Source organism: Cuculus canorus, chromosome 5, assembly GCF_017976375.1.
Source record: "Cuculus canorus isolate bCucCan1 chromosome 5, bCucCan1.pri, whole genome shotgun sequence".
Taxonomy (NCBI): Eukaryota; Metazoa; Chordata; class Aves; order Cuculiformes; family Cuculidae; genus Cuculus; species Cuculus canorus.
The window spans coordinates 14,753,576-14,768,113 of NC_071405.1; the positions used below are offsets into that span (position 1 = coordinate 14,753,576).

Genomic DNA, 14,538 nt, shown 5'->3' on the forward strand with positions numbered 1-14,538 from the left:
TAAGAAGGGAAGACCGGACTGTCCCTTAAAGACATTGATTTGTAGTTATGGTAGCTGGGACTTGCCCTTCCCAAAGCAATGCTCAGAGAATTATGCAAATTTGTGTAACATTGTGTGGGTTTCAGTGAAGTTTTGGCTTTATTCCTTGTGATATGCTGTACGGTAAACTCAGAGGTTGCTCTTTTCATCTGGGGTTTAAAAATTGGACTGTCTTAGAAACAATTCTTTGCAAACAACTTACATTCATGGGTTTATGTATGAAAGACGCAGAAGGTGTACACATCCCAAACTGGCTTTCACCAATACAATTTGCAGCTGATGGCCAATTTCTATCTTTGGAGCACAAGTCCTTTTCCCTATGAGGAGGCTTAACATTCTTCATTAAAAGCCAGAAAACGCCCATGGTTCCAGAAAAAACACTTCTGTAATTGCTGTTTTTTGTAAAAACAAATGCAAGTTACTAGTGATTTTTTTTTTTAAATAGTCTTTGCATCTCCAGGAGTGCAATTGTGAATTATGAGTGAGAAGTGCTCTTGAAAGTAGAAATGAATAATTTTTTAATTTTTTTTTTTGTTTCTACCATTGCCCCATGCAGTTTTCAGATAAATTCTTGGGAATGGCATTGTGTTTTAAGTCTTGCATTCCTTGCATCTTTCAACACTTACAAAGCATTAATTCAAGATGAAAATAAAACCTTTGCTGCAATAAAATTGCAAAGGAACACAAGGTTTATAAGTGGGGAAAAGAAGTGATGAACTCAGTATGCAACGAGTTCGCTTCCCTGGCTACAGTCCATCTGCGTGTTTGGCTGCGCTTCATGACCAGCTGGCTCCCTTCAGTCTGTATCTAAGATGATCTCTTTCTCAGATGATATAAACTTGCAGTGATAGATAAGAGAAGTGAGAAATGTTTGCACATGGTATTAATCTGTCTGTCAAAATTGAAACGCAGATGCCTTGGGTGGAAAAGGACAGATGATCTTAGTGGTGATTAACCCCCAAAGGAGAAAACCCAATCCACCAAGTAGCTGACTTATGAACTAGTGTGCTGGTAATTAAATTGAATCCCTGTTATTTTATCTATTTATTTCTGGCTAATAAAATTCCAGCTGTCTATCAGTAAAATTGCAAGTGTTAACTTGCAAAATTGTTTTAAGTAGCACGGAGGGGCTCCTCCTGTGTGCTTGCTGTTTGAAGATAGGTCATTGTGTGCTCCAGGCAAGGAGTCCTCGACACAAGGATATGGTTGTCTGGTGTCAATATTGGCATGTGTACTCATTATTTTTCTCTTCTCTTCTCTCCTTCTCTCCACACCCCCATTCCCTGCTTCCAGTTATTAAATTCCCTATCAAAAAATCCAGATGCTGACTGCAAATATGGACTCTACTTCAGAGATGGGAAAAGAAAAGTAGACTACATCCTCGTTTATCATTACAAGAAGTCCTCATCAGGGAAGACGCTCACCAGGAGAGTCCATCACAATGATTCAAGTGCCCGAAGCACCAAGCAGGATCAGCCACTTCCTGGGAAGGGAGTGCAGCTGGAAATGGGGGAAAGTGAACCTCATGTGGATTACCATGAAGATGACAAGAGATTTCGCAGGGAGGAATATGAAGGGAATCTCGTGGAGGCTGGTCTGGAACTGGAACATGATGAGGATGTAAGGAACCATTTCCAACAGATAAAGATGAGGAGGATAACTGATGGTCGAATCCTGGGAGCTGCTGAGCCATTCTTGTAAACCTGGCTCTAATCAAGGTTACACAAGCTCAGCTCTTCCAGAATTTGATTTCAGTTCTGGCACCGCCATCCTTGCCCACCAATTTAATTCACTTCACAGGAACAGCCCACAGTTTTGTTAATGTCCCAATGAGGTGCAGTTTCTTCATTTTCTTGGCCAGGACTTGTGGCACATCCACTATTGCAACAGAGCTTGTTGATGCGTTGCACTGCCTACAAGTGAGGCTTAAATTGCTCTAAACACTAATCCCAGTATGCTGTGGTTTAGATCCACTGGTAATTCCAGTTCTGATGAAAAATACTTGATACAGACAGTGACATTTTTATACCTCAGTATAGACTTGAAGGGAATTCAGTTTGTTCAGGAGGTTCTGGTACAGGCTCTAGCTCCAGCGCGTGGGTCTGTATCACAGTTTGCTCTTTCCATTCTTAGATATGAACAGTACAGCTTGTAACGCCTTTCACCTGTACCCTGAAAACAGTGTATTCTATTAAAAGACCATTAGACGATATGAAAAATGATGTGTGTGAAGTACTGCCAGTGTGTGATTAGTAGAAATAGGCACAGCCATATTAATTTCAAAGAAAGCTGTTACAATTAACTGATCCAATTGATATGCCTGAAACTCCTGTGAGAGTGGGTAAACATTTGTGCTGGTTTTATTTACGAGATCTAAAAGTTGAGATTGAACATCGAGACCCGTGATCAGAGTGCTAAAAAAAAATCTGCCACCGATTATTTACAAATCACAGGCCTGTAGATAATGAGATAGATGTAGATGTAGATGTAGATGTAGATGTAGATGTAGATGTAGATGTAGATGTAGATGTAGATGTAGATGTAGATGTAGATGTAGATGTAGATGTAGATGTAGATGTAGATGTAGATGTAGATATTTTGCATGGTATAATGCAAAAAACCTTTCTCTTCTTTGTTGCCTACCTGAAAATAAGAGTTGTTTTCTATTAAACTTGCATGTTGTTGTAGTGAACTGGAAGCTTGCCTGTGCCAAGTCATAGATATTTAAATCCATTTCAAGATGGGAGGTTCCCACCTATGACATATAACATGATTTCAGATGGTAGAGAAGGGTTCAGGGTTCACGTCAGGACAGTGTAAATGAGAGAACCCTGTCCTTTCAGAACAAGATACCAAACCAGATCAGGAATGTATAGAGATGAAAGCAAGCCGTAGACATTTACATCACCTTCCATATCCAGCACACCGGTGTAGGGAGAAAAACCTGCAGCTTGAAAAACATCCCACAGAGTTGCATTGAAGGCTTTGCTAATTGCAAAATGAGCAAAGGTTTCTTGAACAGATGATGTTTACTCAGTCATTTAAGTTCTCTTCAGTGAAGTAAATTCAAAGGTGGATTGGAAGCCATGCCTTATGGGAGGGCTGGCAGTTATTAATGTCCTCTGAGTAAGCCATTTCTAAAAAGCCAGTGCTTTTTAGCATAGTATATAGCTGCATGAAAGCTAATTATTGTAATAACTGCCTGAGTTGATACTGCAGCAGGATTAGAAAGATTCATTAAAGTTTTTCCCTTCTGTTTGCTGAATGCCTGCTAGTTTGATATCTTTTTGTCCAACGGCTTTGAAATCATTACTCCTGTGGGAGTAAATATAGGGAGTATATGGGAGTGCCAGAAGCAAACCCCCACATTCAACCATCTGGAACAGAGATAAGGGAACTAGTGGGGTACAAACATACTTATTAGTATATATTAGTTAATATTATCTTTAACACATCTTTTTTTTTTTTTTTTCCTTTTGTTTTGTTGAATTCTTCCTAGCCAATTTCCTAATTAAAATGCGTCATGTTTTAATGTAGAAATTCACGTCTGTATTTGAGGCTGCTTCTTTCTTACTGCAGTTTTGGTCCTTTGAGATACTGAGCAGCTCTTAAGAAGCAGTAGGGACTCTCTCAGCTCTATTAATTACCACACACTCACAAAATTATACCATTTGGCTGGATGCCTGTGCTTCAAATTTAACTGGCTTAGTCTCTATTTGTGTCCATAGTCATTAGCTTTTATTTCCCAAACAATTTTTATCTGTTTAACCTTGTGGTGATTGTTCTGGAAGACAATAGCATTTTTGAGTCACATTTTCTAGCAGCTCAGCACAGAGAGGCGTTCAGTGATTGTCCTGTTGTTAGAAACTAGCTGTCTCTAATGAGATTTAGCATATTGGCAGTAGTGGACTGTTCCTTAATATGTGTGAAACACAAGGGAAAAAATACTTAATTTCGTCCATCGGTAATCTTTTCTCTTGCTTTTTTTTAAGACTAAAATCCATGGGGTTGGATTTGTAAAAATACACGCACCGTGGAATGTATTGTGTCGAGAGGCAGAATTTCTTAAGCTCAAGATGCCCACAAAAAAGGTGAGTCTTGATTTTCTTCACTTCCTCTGGAAGGTGCAGTTTAAACATATGCTCATCTCTGAGCACCTTCCAAATGTTGGCTTTTCTTCCCACAAGCGTTTTTAAAATCTGTACAGAAAATAAAAGATACAATCTTGCCAAAAGAAAGAACGCCTGGAAGGAGGAATGGAAATCAAGAATCCCATTTACTTCTGCTCTCTGTACACGATGCGAGAGATCTCATACAATGCCTCATCCACTCGGAGTGTTTTAAAAGAAGATGTTGCAATTGACGATGAAATTTGTGTGTTTAGGAAAATCTTTCTCACCTGAAATGCTAGATTGCTAAAAATGATTGTAAAAGTTAACAATTTGGATGCAACAATCTTGCTGGGTTTAGTGACTCTTCATGTACATCATTACTCATATGTGCAGGAGTTGGGACTACTCTACCATAAAATAAATTACCTTTCAGAATATTTGAACGATCATTACAGAAGTGACATTATATTTTCATCAGTTCTAAACCATCTGTGATAGATAGCTACCTGTTCAGTGCGCATAGCTTAGCGATGGATTAATATTTAAACACATACTAAGTGCATGTCCCAGACTGCAGAGGGAAGTCTATAATGGAGCAAGAGACAGTCTCAGAGTCCAGCACCATTTATTACAATGCTAAAACCATAATTTTGGTTTGGATTTCATATTAATCCCCATTATTGCCTCACTTAACACCAGTTTTAATCAGAAGCACAATTAGATAAGAAAGAAGTCTATTGTGAACCTGCAGTTAAAGCTGCTTTGCCACAAAAGAAAAGTTAGGGGGAGTATTTTGAGGGGCGGTGGGGTGTGAAAGAGGCCACCTGAACCTGCAGATATTGCTTGGGAGAAGCAATGTTCCTAAAAACACCCTCAGCCCCCTAAAGCCTTAATTCCAGATGAGCATCTTCCTGTGGTAGAAGCACTGTCCTGGATCTGTACATATTTTTTGTCGTTTAGAGAGGGAAGCCTGTAATCTTCTTTTGTTGTGACCTGCTAACACAATTCCTGCATTTAGTGCTACAGAATTTTAATAGAAGATTCAAGATATTTTGGTTTCTTTATATGGAAGGGGGGAAACTCCTGAAACCTGCACAATATTCCCAGGAAAGCCCCCTGGGAGAGGAGACCACTTCTGGTTTTTTTGCACAAGGGCTCTGTAGCTCCTTCATTTATTTTTCCCTTTGCACCAAAAAAACAGAGGAGTGGGTGTCTCAGGAACCAGTGAGAAGTATGTCTTCGCTGAGTGGCCCAATCTGGTTATTTGGAACCAAACATGAGCCACGCTTCGACTCAGAGGAAAAGCAATAGGCTTCCTCTGCTTGCCTTGCTTGCACTTTCCCATCCCTCTATGTGTTTGTGCATGTTTTCAAGTAGGCAAGCAGTACTCCTCGATAATTTATGCTGATGTAATGATTTAATTGATGGTTTATTCCTTGCAGTTCACTCTCTTTTATGGATAACTGAAAAGCAATACAGTTTACTGTTTCTCTCTTTGCCCACTCAGATGTATCAGATCAATCAGACCCATGGTCTTCTGAAAAAGATTAACTCTGTAATTCAAAAAATAACAGAGCCCATCCAGCCAAAAGTAGCAGAACACAAACCTCAGACGGTGAAGCGCCTCTCCTACCCTTTCTCCAGAGAGAAACAGCACCTGTAAGTGAAAGCTTTCCGTAAACATCCATCTCAACAGGTTCCAGCCTTCCTGGCAGCTGAGGCACTGAAATGTGAACAGGAGAATGAACACCAATATTTTATACATGATTACTGTGAAGAATATTTCCATTTTGCAGTAAATTTACTTTTATTTCGCTCACTGCTGAGGAATGAGGCTTTGTAGGGCCCCTCTGTGAAATCTCTGTGCTCCTGTTGTGGTATATAACACATATATCTATATAATGATACACATCAACTGTAAGACTGCCAAACAAGATTTAGGATGTAATTTACAATGTAATTTACAATTTCCATGTAAAATAAAATGCTCAGTAAAATTATTTGTAACCAGAAATGTGGCTTGATAAATTTCAGAAACATTTCATTCATCTGGTATGGGCAGCTCACACATGTACTGCCGAACAGGCTTTGATTTTGGAAATGCTATGAAGTTTGCGGTAGCTTTGTTATCGATGTCAGATCAGTAAGAATAGCTGTAGATGTGGGTGTAGGAAAAAATCACAAGGTAGGGCACAGCCAAAGTTTCATGTGCGCTGGATTGCTTTGCTGCTGCTCTTCCTTGGCCAGCATCCCAGAGGAGAGACTTTGAAGGTTGTGTTTATGTATGTGCCAGCTGGAACAAATAACAGTCCTGGGGCAGGATTCTTCATTGTGCATAACAGGGCTTTTAGTTTTTAATCAAGAGATGCAGAACACTGGTGGAGTTGTCTGTGTTTGTTGGGCACATTAATGTATATGACATTTGAAATGGTCTTGGATTTGCAGGAAATGTATTTATTGATGTTGCTGCAGTGAAGGAGCCTGGGGGCTCAGAGAAAGACCAGAAGATGCTCCTCAGCTTAGGTGTGGATGTGTCTTGTGCTGTTTGCAGGGGCGGCTTTTTCAGTGAGACCAACTGTGTCTTTACTGAATAAGAGAGAGGCAAGAGTGGCCTCATAGGGTTTAAGGTACAGACACAATGTAAAGATTATTAGAAGAAATTCAAGGCCAGCAGTGGTTGGGAATTCAACATCAAGGAGCATCAACAGTCTCTTTTGTGCAGAAAAACCTAAAAATATATCAAACCAGTGAAATGTATAAGCGGCCTCTTTAAAATATGGGAGCTGGAATTGACTTTATTTTTAATGAGGTTTCTACAAGCTGTTCTTTAATGTTAGCCGTGAGAGATCCCCAGGCGATATGAAAATATTGAAAGGGTCAACAACAGCAGGAAATTACTGGCTTTTTTTTTAACCTAATGGGCTTCCTTCTGATCTTTTAACAGATTTGATTTGTCTGACAGAGATTCCTTCTTTGACAGTAAAACGAGAAGCACTATAGTAAGTACTGTATCTAAATAATTTATAGTGGTTATTACCTTAGCCATGGTGTTAATAGCCCCTTTGCCAGCTTTAGTACAATGCCTGTTGCAAGTTTGCCTTTCTTAACCAAATGCCAGGGATAGCCTGTGACATCTGCTATTGGAATTATAAATAAAGCATCTCCAGCTTTAGGTTATATGCTGAATAGTGTTCGATGCTAACAGGTTGCTGCCATTTGGAAAATAATTTGGATCTTCTTTCTAGTTCACTGTTAAGGTGGCACATAGTTCCTGAGTAGACATGTCACCAGAAAGCATGAAATTTAGATTCTACCTCTGTTTCTGCCACCAGCTGCCTGCACCGCTGTAACTCATTTACCTTTTTGTAACTCCAAATTGCTTGTTTTGTAAAATGCTGGGAAATCTCCTAAGGCAAATTCCAATGAAACAGCCAGGTATTTACAGGGAATGTTATTTATAATTTGGGGGGACAATTCTCTAGAACGGTGTAAAAAGTGTTGAGTTCTATGATTTTTTCTTTTAAGCTGAAAGAGGGGAGATTTAGAATAGATATTAAGAAGAATATTTTTACTGAGGCAATGGCACAAGTTGCCCAAAGCAGTTACAGATGCCCCATCCCTGGAGGTACTCAAGGCCAGGTTGGATGAGGTTTTGAACACCCTGATCAAGTGGAAGGTGTCCGTGCCCATGGCTGGGAGTTGGAACTGGATGATATTTAAGATCCCTTCCAACCCAAAGTATTCTATGATTCTTTAACATTATGTATCACTTGTATTTACCGTTAAAGTTTACATGAAGCAGACGCAACAAGGACAGAAAATTCCATCTTGTTCTGTTTGTTTATGCATCTGTTCACCCACATTGTGCTAGTGAGTGTCATGTACGCATACGTACCACTGGAACTGGGCTGAGCCATTCATACCTCCATGTTGGAGGGTCTCTCTATTCCTTCAGCACTAGCCTGGAGCTTTCCCTCCTAATTAAACTTCTGAGATTCTCTTACAGAGATAAAGTCTAAAATAGGAATATGATATCACAAACTACATTTGAGTACTTCCTTGTGACTTACAGGACATGAAATAGAGTGGGGAAGAAGGTGTAGCCTCCTTTATAGCCACTGAGGGGGGAATTGAAAGGGCAGCTCCTATGACATCCGGGGCAGTTGGAAGGGACCATGCCAAGCAGCATTGCTGCAACACTTTTCAAAGTATAACATGGACTCCTTGCCCCATTCTGCTGCTGCTAATCTGTGCGTTCGAATGTGACTGTGAACATTCTTTTATCTTAACAATAGCCTTTTGCATGCTAAGTGGTTTCAAAGAGAGCTTATATCACCATTATAGCTGCCTTTTATTGTTATGGTGATAAAGGGTGTAAGATATCTAACTTCCCTTTCCTGCTTTGAAATTCCAGTGTGTGGACCCTATGATGTAGTTACTCTGTAACCTGAAGTGCACCGATTTCATGTGAGCACAGGTTGTCAGGGCTAGGTGAGTTTGACCAGGGAAGGCAGACACAGCAGCACAGAAATGGAAAAGAAAAAGATAAACATAAAATTGGTTTATTTGCGATAAAACATTTGAGATTGAAAAACCCATAGCTTTTATTTATAGACTTTATATTTAGACATATAGTCAGAAAACTTGTAAGAACTGATAAGGAACTTAAGGGAGCAAATGAAGAGTTAAAATTCATAGTAAACTGTCTAAGGAAGGTAGCGAGACAAAATGGCATCATAGAACATGAGGAGGGGCAAGAGTAACTGAAAAATGGACTGAAACAAAGAGCAGCTCATAGAAGAGGCTGGGAAGAAGGCATAAGGGTTTTTTAAAACCACTCGAGGAACACTGGGCGTATAACAATAGTGCTGCTAGTCTGTTACTTTGTTTGAAATCCCTGTAAATCACCCAGTAGTAAAAGACATATTGAATATTCCCTGACATCGTTTTATCCTGCATGCATTTCTCTTTGTATTCTTGTTTCTTACAGTTCTCTCCTGCCTTTCTCATGTGTATTTTTAAGCCACAGAGCAAATATTGACCCTTCCGCCTACTGCAAAATGAACAGGAATCTGGTCACTCCCTGTGAATCTTGATGAATAGAAACTAAGCCAAAGACCTTTTACTTACATAACTTTGTTGATTTTTCTTTTTAATAAGTAGAAATCTCTCTGTGACAGCTCTTTAACTCGCTGGAGTTGGAACACAACAGGCAGATGAACTGTGGGGTTTGCCTTGTATGCTCTCACTCGCTTTCCCTCTGTGAATTGGGCTCATGGCAGCCAAGTTAGGAGACAGATTAGCGATCATCCCCAAAGAATCGGTTCACAACTCCTCAGATAGGCCAGGCAATGGGCAGCAGGTGCTTTTACCTGTGGTTTTCCTCTGCTGCCGGCTCCCCTGCTAGCCTTGCAATGGCCAAGCGCCTGCCCTGCCTACAAGCATCACTGCATGGGAGCAACACAGGATGAAAGTTTGACCGCTCGGCTGATGTGCTGAGATGTGCAAAGGTTATTTGACAATAAATGCAATAAATCGTAAAATAGGTATATCTGTTTTGCCACTGAGGTCATGCAAGCTCAGAAGTTTTAAGGTCAGCCTGTGACAGTCCAGTTTCTGATAAATGGCTGTGTGCATGTTATGAGCCTGAAGCTCTGCTGAAGTCCTTGGGTTGCAGCCAGCTTGCACCATTGGAGGTGAGGGAAGAGCTGGCCCAGCACACTGCCTTGTCTGGGTAGAAGAGGGCTTCTGATTTTTGATTGGTGTCTAACATGAGTGAAAATAGCATTTCTGTTACGAGAGTGGTTAGGTGTAACTGTGTTTCCCCTGATCAGTTATCTTGGTTGCTGGCTATTTAGTTAAGCCTTTCTTGTGTGGATAACTCAGCATGGAAATCTTTAAGCCCTGCTCTCCTGAATACCATGACTTTTACTAAAGAATGATGACTTCATCGACATCTTGGTTTTGCCAATATTTGAGCTGTACACAAAAAAGATTGTGCTTTCACTGGCAGTGTTTGAAGTAACCCTTTCCTTCCTTTTATTTTACTTCTGTAGGTTTATGAAATATTGAAAAGAACAACGTGTACCAAAGCAAAATACAGCATGGGTAAGGAACTTTATTTAGCTTAAGATTGATATCGTTTTCAGGTATTGAGAATAATTGCAAATTCTAACTGGCTGTAGAGTTTAGGTTTTTTACCCCTGCTCTCTAATTTGATGTATGTGGATATAATTGTTTTATTTGGAAACTTAATTTAATTAATGTAGCTGTTAGGAATTTTTCCAAATGTAAATGTGTAGATTTGACTCTAAATTAAATGGTAAGTGAACATATAGCCCCTGCAGATGTTAGTTAGGTCCTTTGCAGCAGGACTGGGTGGTTACATAAAGCAGAGGATAGTACATGCTTAGCATTGGTTCAGTTTTACGCTCACTGAAGTGGATGAGGGGATTGCCATGACTTGTGCTCTAAGAATTAAATTCATAATACAGGTAAATATGAATTGCAAATCAGGTTACCTTAAAAATTTGTTGGCAGCTTTTCCTGTGCTGTTGTTATATACTTTATTTTGTACGTATCGTGATATATAGGTATGTACTTGACTGTGGCATCAAAGTTCTCAAATAGTGCATGGTAAACCAAATTATATAAGGTGAAAGGCTGAATTACCTCACATCTAAGTTTCCTAACACACAACCAACAGAAACAAATTTGTGTGAGAAAAGTGCATTAACATGGAAGAAAATCTTTGATAACTGTTGGAATCTGTTACAGCGTTTATTTGCCTACAAACAGTTAAATAAAACAATAGGAACTTGAATTACAGGTAGTTCTGTTCAATATTGACCCATCAGCTGCTTAGAGTTACATCAAATAATAGAAGAATAATTATGCCAGAAATTATTTCCATGCTTTGACTTTTCTGTTGAAGTAACAACATACAATGTGCAATTGTTGAGTCCTTATATACACTAAATTTTGGTGTTCGGCCAGTATTAACAGAAGTACTGTTTCTGTGTAGCATGGGAAATCCAAATTAATCTGTGACTTTGAGGACCTTTTTTGAGTCTGGTACTGGGTCATTTCCATTGGAAATTACGTATTTGCACTTTTGAAGGGGGAAGGTCATACAGCTCAGTTTGAATTCTTGCCTTGGAGTTGGTTACTTGATTTATATTTTTTCTTTCTCTTTTTTGTTTTTTTTCCCCTGTGGTCCAGAAATGGGAAACTCATTAGAGGTTAGTTGAATAGGGCAGAGGCTAAAGGAAAGTTAAGTGTTAGGATTCCTGGATCATTCTTCTAGAGACTGGCAAGGTCGCACAGTATTCCTAATAAAAATGTCATTAGGCCAGCCCGTCCGTGGGTATAGGTAGTGTAAGTCACTCACGCCCTTTGTGTTCCAGGGCTGGAATGCTGGGTTACAACCCAGCAAAGACTGCAAAAAGGTTTGAGTAAACACAGATAATGCTGCGACATATCTGCCCAGCAGGAAAAAGGTGGCTGCCCAGTGAACACTGCAGTCTTTGTTATTCATTTTGCAAATCTGTGAAAATGTGGATCTGTCTTCATTGTTAAATACTAATACATAGAAAGGTACTATGTAGCTCTTTGATCAGTCACACAGCCCTAGAAAAATACCTTATCTGCTCACTAGCTGTTCCTGCCAGAAGCACGGAAACATTTGCAGACAATTTGTAGTACTGAATAATCTTAAATAGGACTTTGAAAATTAATGATACTGCAGGATACTGAGCACTCCTGGAGCAGTTCCTCCAGCAGGTGATGAGTTGCTCAAAAATGTTAATGAACTTAAAAAATATCTCAATTTAAGGACAATCAAAAATGTCTTGGTGAACGTACAGTAAGCTGTTTCTTGGTTCCTAGACTCATAGAATAGTTTGGGTTGGAAAGGACCTTAAAGATCATCTAGTTCCAGCCCTCCTGTGATGGGCAGGGACATGTCTCACTGGATCAGGCTGCCCAAAGCCCCATCCAACCTGGCCTTGAACACCTCCAGAGATGGAGGAAGTCATAGTCCTTGTTCCTTCAAGTCCAGTCCCACAGTCTAGTTAGCAATGAACTGATGGGCAACATAGAGGCCGTCTAAGTCCTTTTAAATTCTCCACAATGCTAGTGGCATTATTATTATTATTATTACTAGTAGTAGTAGTAATTAGCTTAGCCTTGCACAAAGAGACTGTTTCATTGCATCCCCAAATGTATCTTCATGGATGATACGACACCTTCAGACGTGGGTAATGCTCCATAATTGGAAGGAGCTGTATTAGTGCCAGCAGCTGCAGCAAGAACGTTAGAGAAGTTATGTGCTACAGCCTTCAAAGGTCCAAGTGCGGCCAAGAGCAAGCTGCCATGTTGAAGAGCCCTTTGCCATTGTGCTCCTCCAAACTTAGATGTTAACTCTTCCCGACCCGTGCATACTGTGGCCCCAAGTTAAGAAGTGATGCCACACCTGGGAAGGCAGGACTCCTCAAAGTCCCTTATGCCGCATACATTTTATAGATGAAGGATTAATGGCTTTCAGCCTCATGCATGTCACTAACAAACGGATGTGTAAACAGGGAAAGGAGAGGGAAGAAAGAAGGAAACTACCCTTTTAAATAAAAGACGAAAATGTGGTAAATATGGTAAGTATTATGCCAAGGTCTTCGCAAAGGCTTTTCCCTACAATTTCTCTAATCAATCTGACATCTGAATTCAAAACTTTGTGTGGATGATGCGTGTGTATGCGTGTTCCCGTATGCCATCAATTCCAGCCATATTCTTCTCATGATTGAACCTTCTGCTACACACTTTCAAATCTGCAGGCTTGCCGTTAAATCAAACTGACTTTCCAGAAAATGTAATTTATTTTAATGACTAATTTCAAGTCATTGGCTTCTAATTCTTGATTCTCAAATATATATGACTTCCTCTTGCTCTCTGCAGTTTTCCATTTTATAAAATGAGTCATGTTTAATAACCTATATGATTAAAAATGAAACTACATGGAAAGGAATGAGATGGCAGAAAAATCGTTATCTGACTTAAAAACTGTTATTTTGAGGGAAATCTCCAGGAAGACTGATAAAGTGAAACTGCCTAACCTTGATAGTGTCAATAACTGTCATGTCTTTATTTTCAAGGGATCACCAGTCTGCTTGCCAATGGAGTTTACAGTGCTGCATATCCTTTGCATGATGTAAGTGATCTTGCAATAGATTTGACTTATCTACTACCTGACACCAAGAAATCCTTAATGTTTAATGTATTAATGGCATCTTCCCAGGATGTGTTCTGGATCCTGACTTCCTTTTCACTTGCATCATGATTGCAGTAACATCTGCAGGTTTTCATCACCCTGCTTCCTTTTGATGAATTCCCCACCTCTATTCTATCTTTGGTTATCATCAGTGATGTTTGGACATAACATTAGAAGTGCTGTTTTGGTGGCTTAGCAGATGAAATGCTTCTGCTATTTTCTGACCTTCTGCTACTGGGATCCCTGGCATCGGTGCTAGGAAAACATATCTATTCCAGAAGCACCAAGTGGCTAGTTCCCTCATCCATATCTCCCTGGACTCCCCTTTGCAAGTACAGAGATGTCAGTGGCTGTGAAGTTAGTTGTCACTGGAGGAAAAACCATAAGCAAGAATTTGAAGCAACATATTTAGAATCATAGAATAGTTTTGAGTTGGAAGTGACCCTAAAGATCACCTAGCTCCAACCCCCCTGCCATGGGCAGGGACACTTCCCACTGGATCAGGCTGCCCAAGGCCCATCCAATCTGGCCTTGAACACCTCCAGGGATGGGGCAGCCACAGCTTCCCTGGGCAACCTGTGCCAGTGCCTCACCACTCTTATGGTGAAGAAATTCTTCCTCTTGTCTAGACTAAACCTACCCCTCTCCAGTTTATACCAATTCCCCGCTCATCCTATCACTACAAGCCTTTGTGAACAGCCCCTCCCCAGGGACTGGATGTGACTGCAGACCTTACTACTTATGAAATCTGCTTTGGAACAGTTCAGTAAGATGTTAAGAGTGTGTTCAACTATAATGTTCATCAAGAAGATTAGAGCGGTAGGGAACTTTGGTGGCACTCATGCCTGAGCTGGACATTCCCATTCTGCCAGAGGTGCACAGCAGTTGAATGCTGATGACATTTTTATTTTGAGGCTCAGGGTACAATTAGAACTGACAAACACGTGCTCTTAGCTAGACCCTTACAGAAAGGCTTGACAGATGTCAAGAGGACATGGCAGTCGTGCTGCTCAAAATGTCCTGGCTGTGTGAGCATACCAGGGCTGCTGAGCCTGCTGCCAGATTTCCAGCATGGGATGTGAAGATGAAGTGTGCCTTCCTAGTTTTCTGTTCCCCTCACTCGCA

General features: G+C 40.3%; 1 protein-coding gene across 8 annotated transcripts in view; it reads left to right on the forward strand.

Moving 5' to 3' along the window:
• ANO1 (anoctamin 1) overlaps positions 1-14,538 on the forward strand; it is an 84,981-nt gene that overhangs the window by 38,743 nt on the left and 31,700 nt on the right. For 4 of the 8 annotated variants that reach the window (XM_054068342.1, XM_054068343.1, XM_054068344.1 and 1 more), the window contains exons 3-9: positions 1,333-1,659; positions 4,032-4,130; positions 5,659-5,810; positions 7,096-7,150; positions 10,208-10,259; positions 12,734-12,799; positions 13,298-13,353. In XM_054068342.1, coding sequence (XP_053924317.1) covers positions 1,333-1,659; positions 4,032-4,130; positions 5,659-5,810; positions 7,096-7,150; positions 10,208-10,259; positions 12,734-12,799; positions 13,298-13,353 — 807 coding nt within the window. The remainder of the gene's footprint in view (positions 1-1,332; positions 1,660-4,031; positions 4,131-5,658; positions 5,811-7,095; positions 7,151-10,207; positions 10,260-12,733; positions 12,800-13,297; positions 13,354-14,538) is intronic. The other 4 variants (XM_054068346.1, XM_054068347.1, XM_054068348.1 and 1 more) reach the window with 1 other exon arrangement.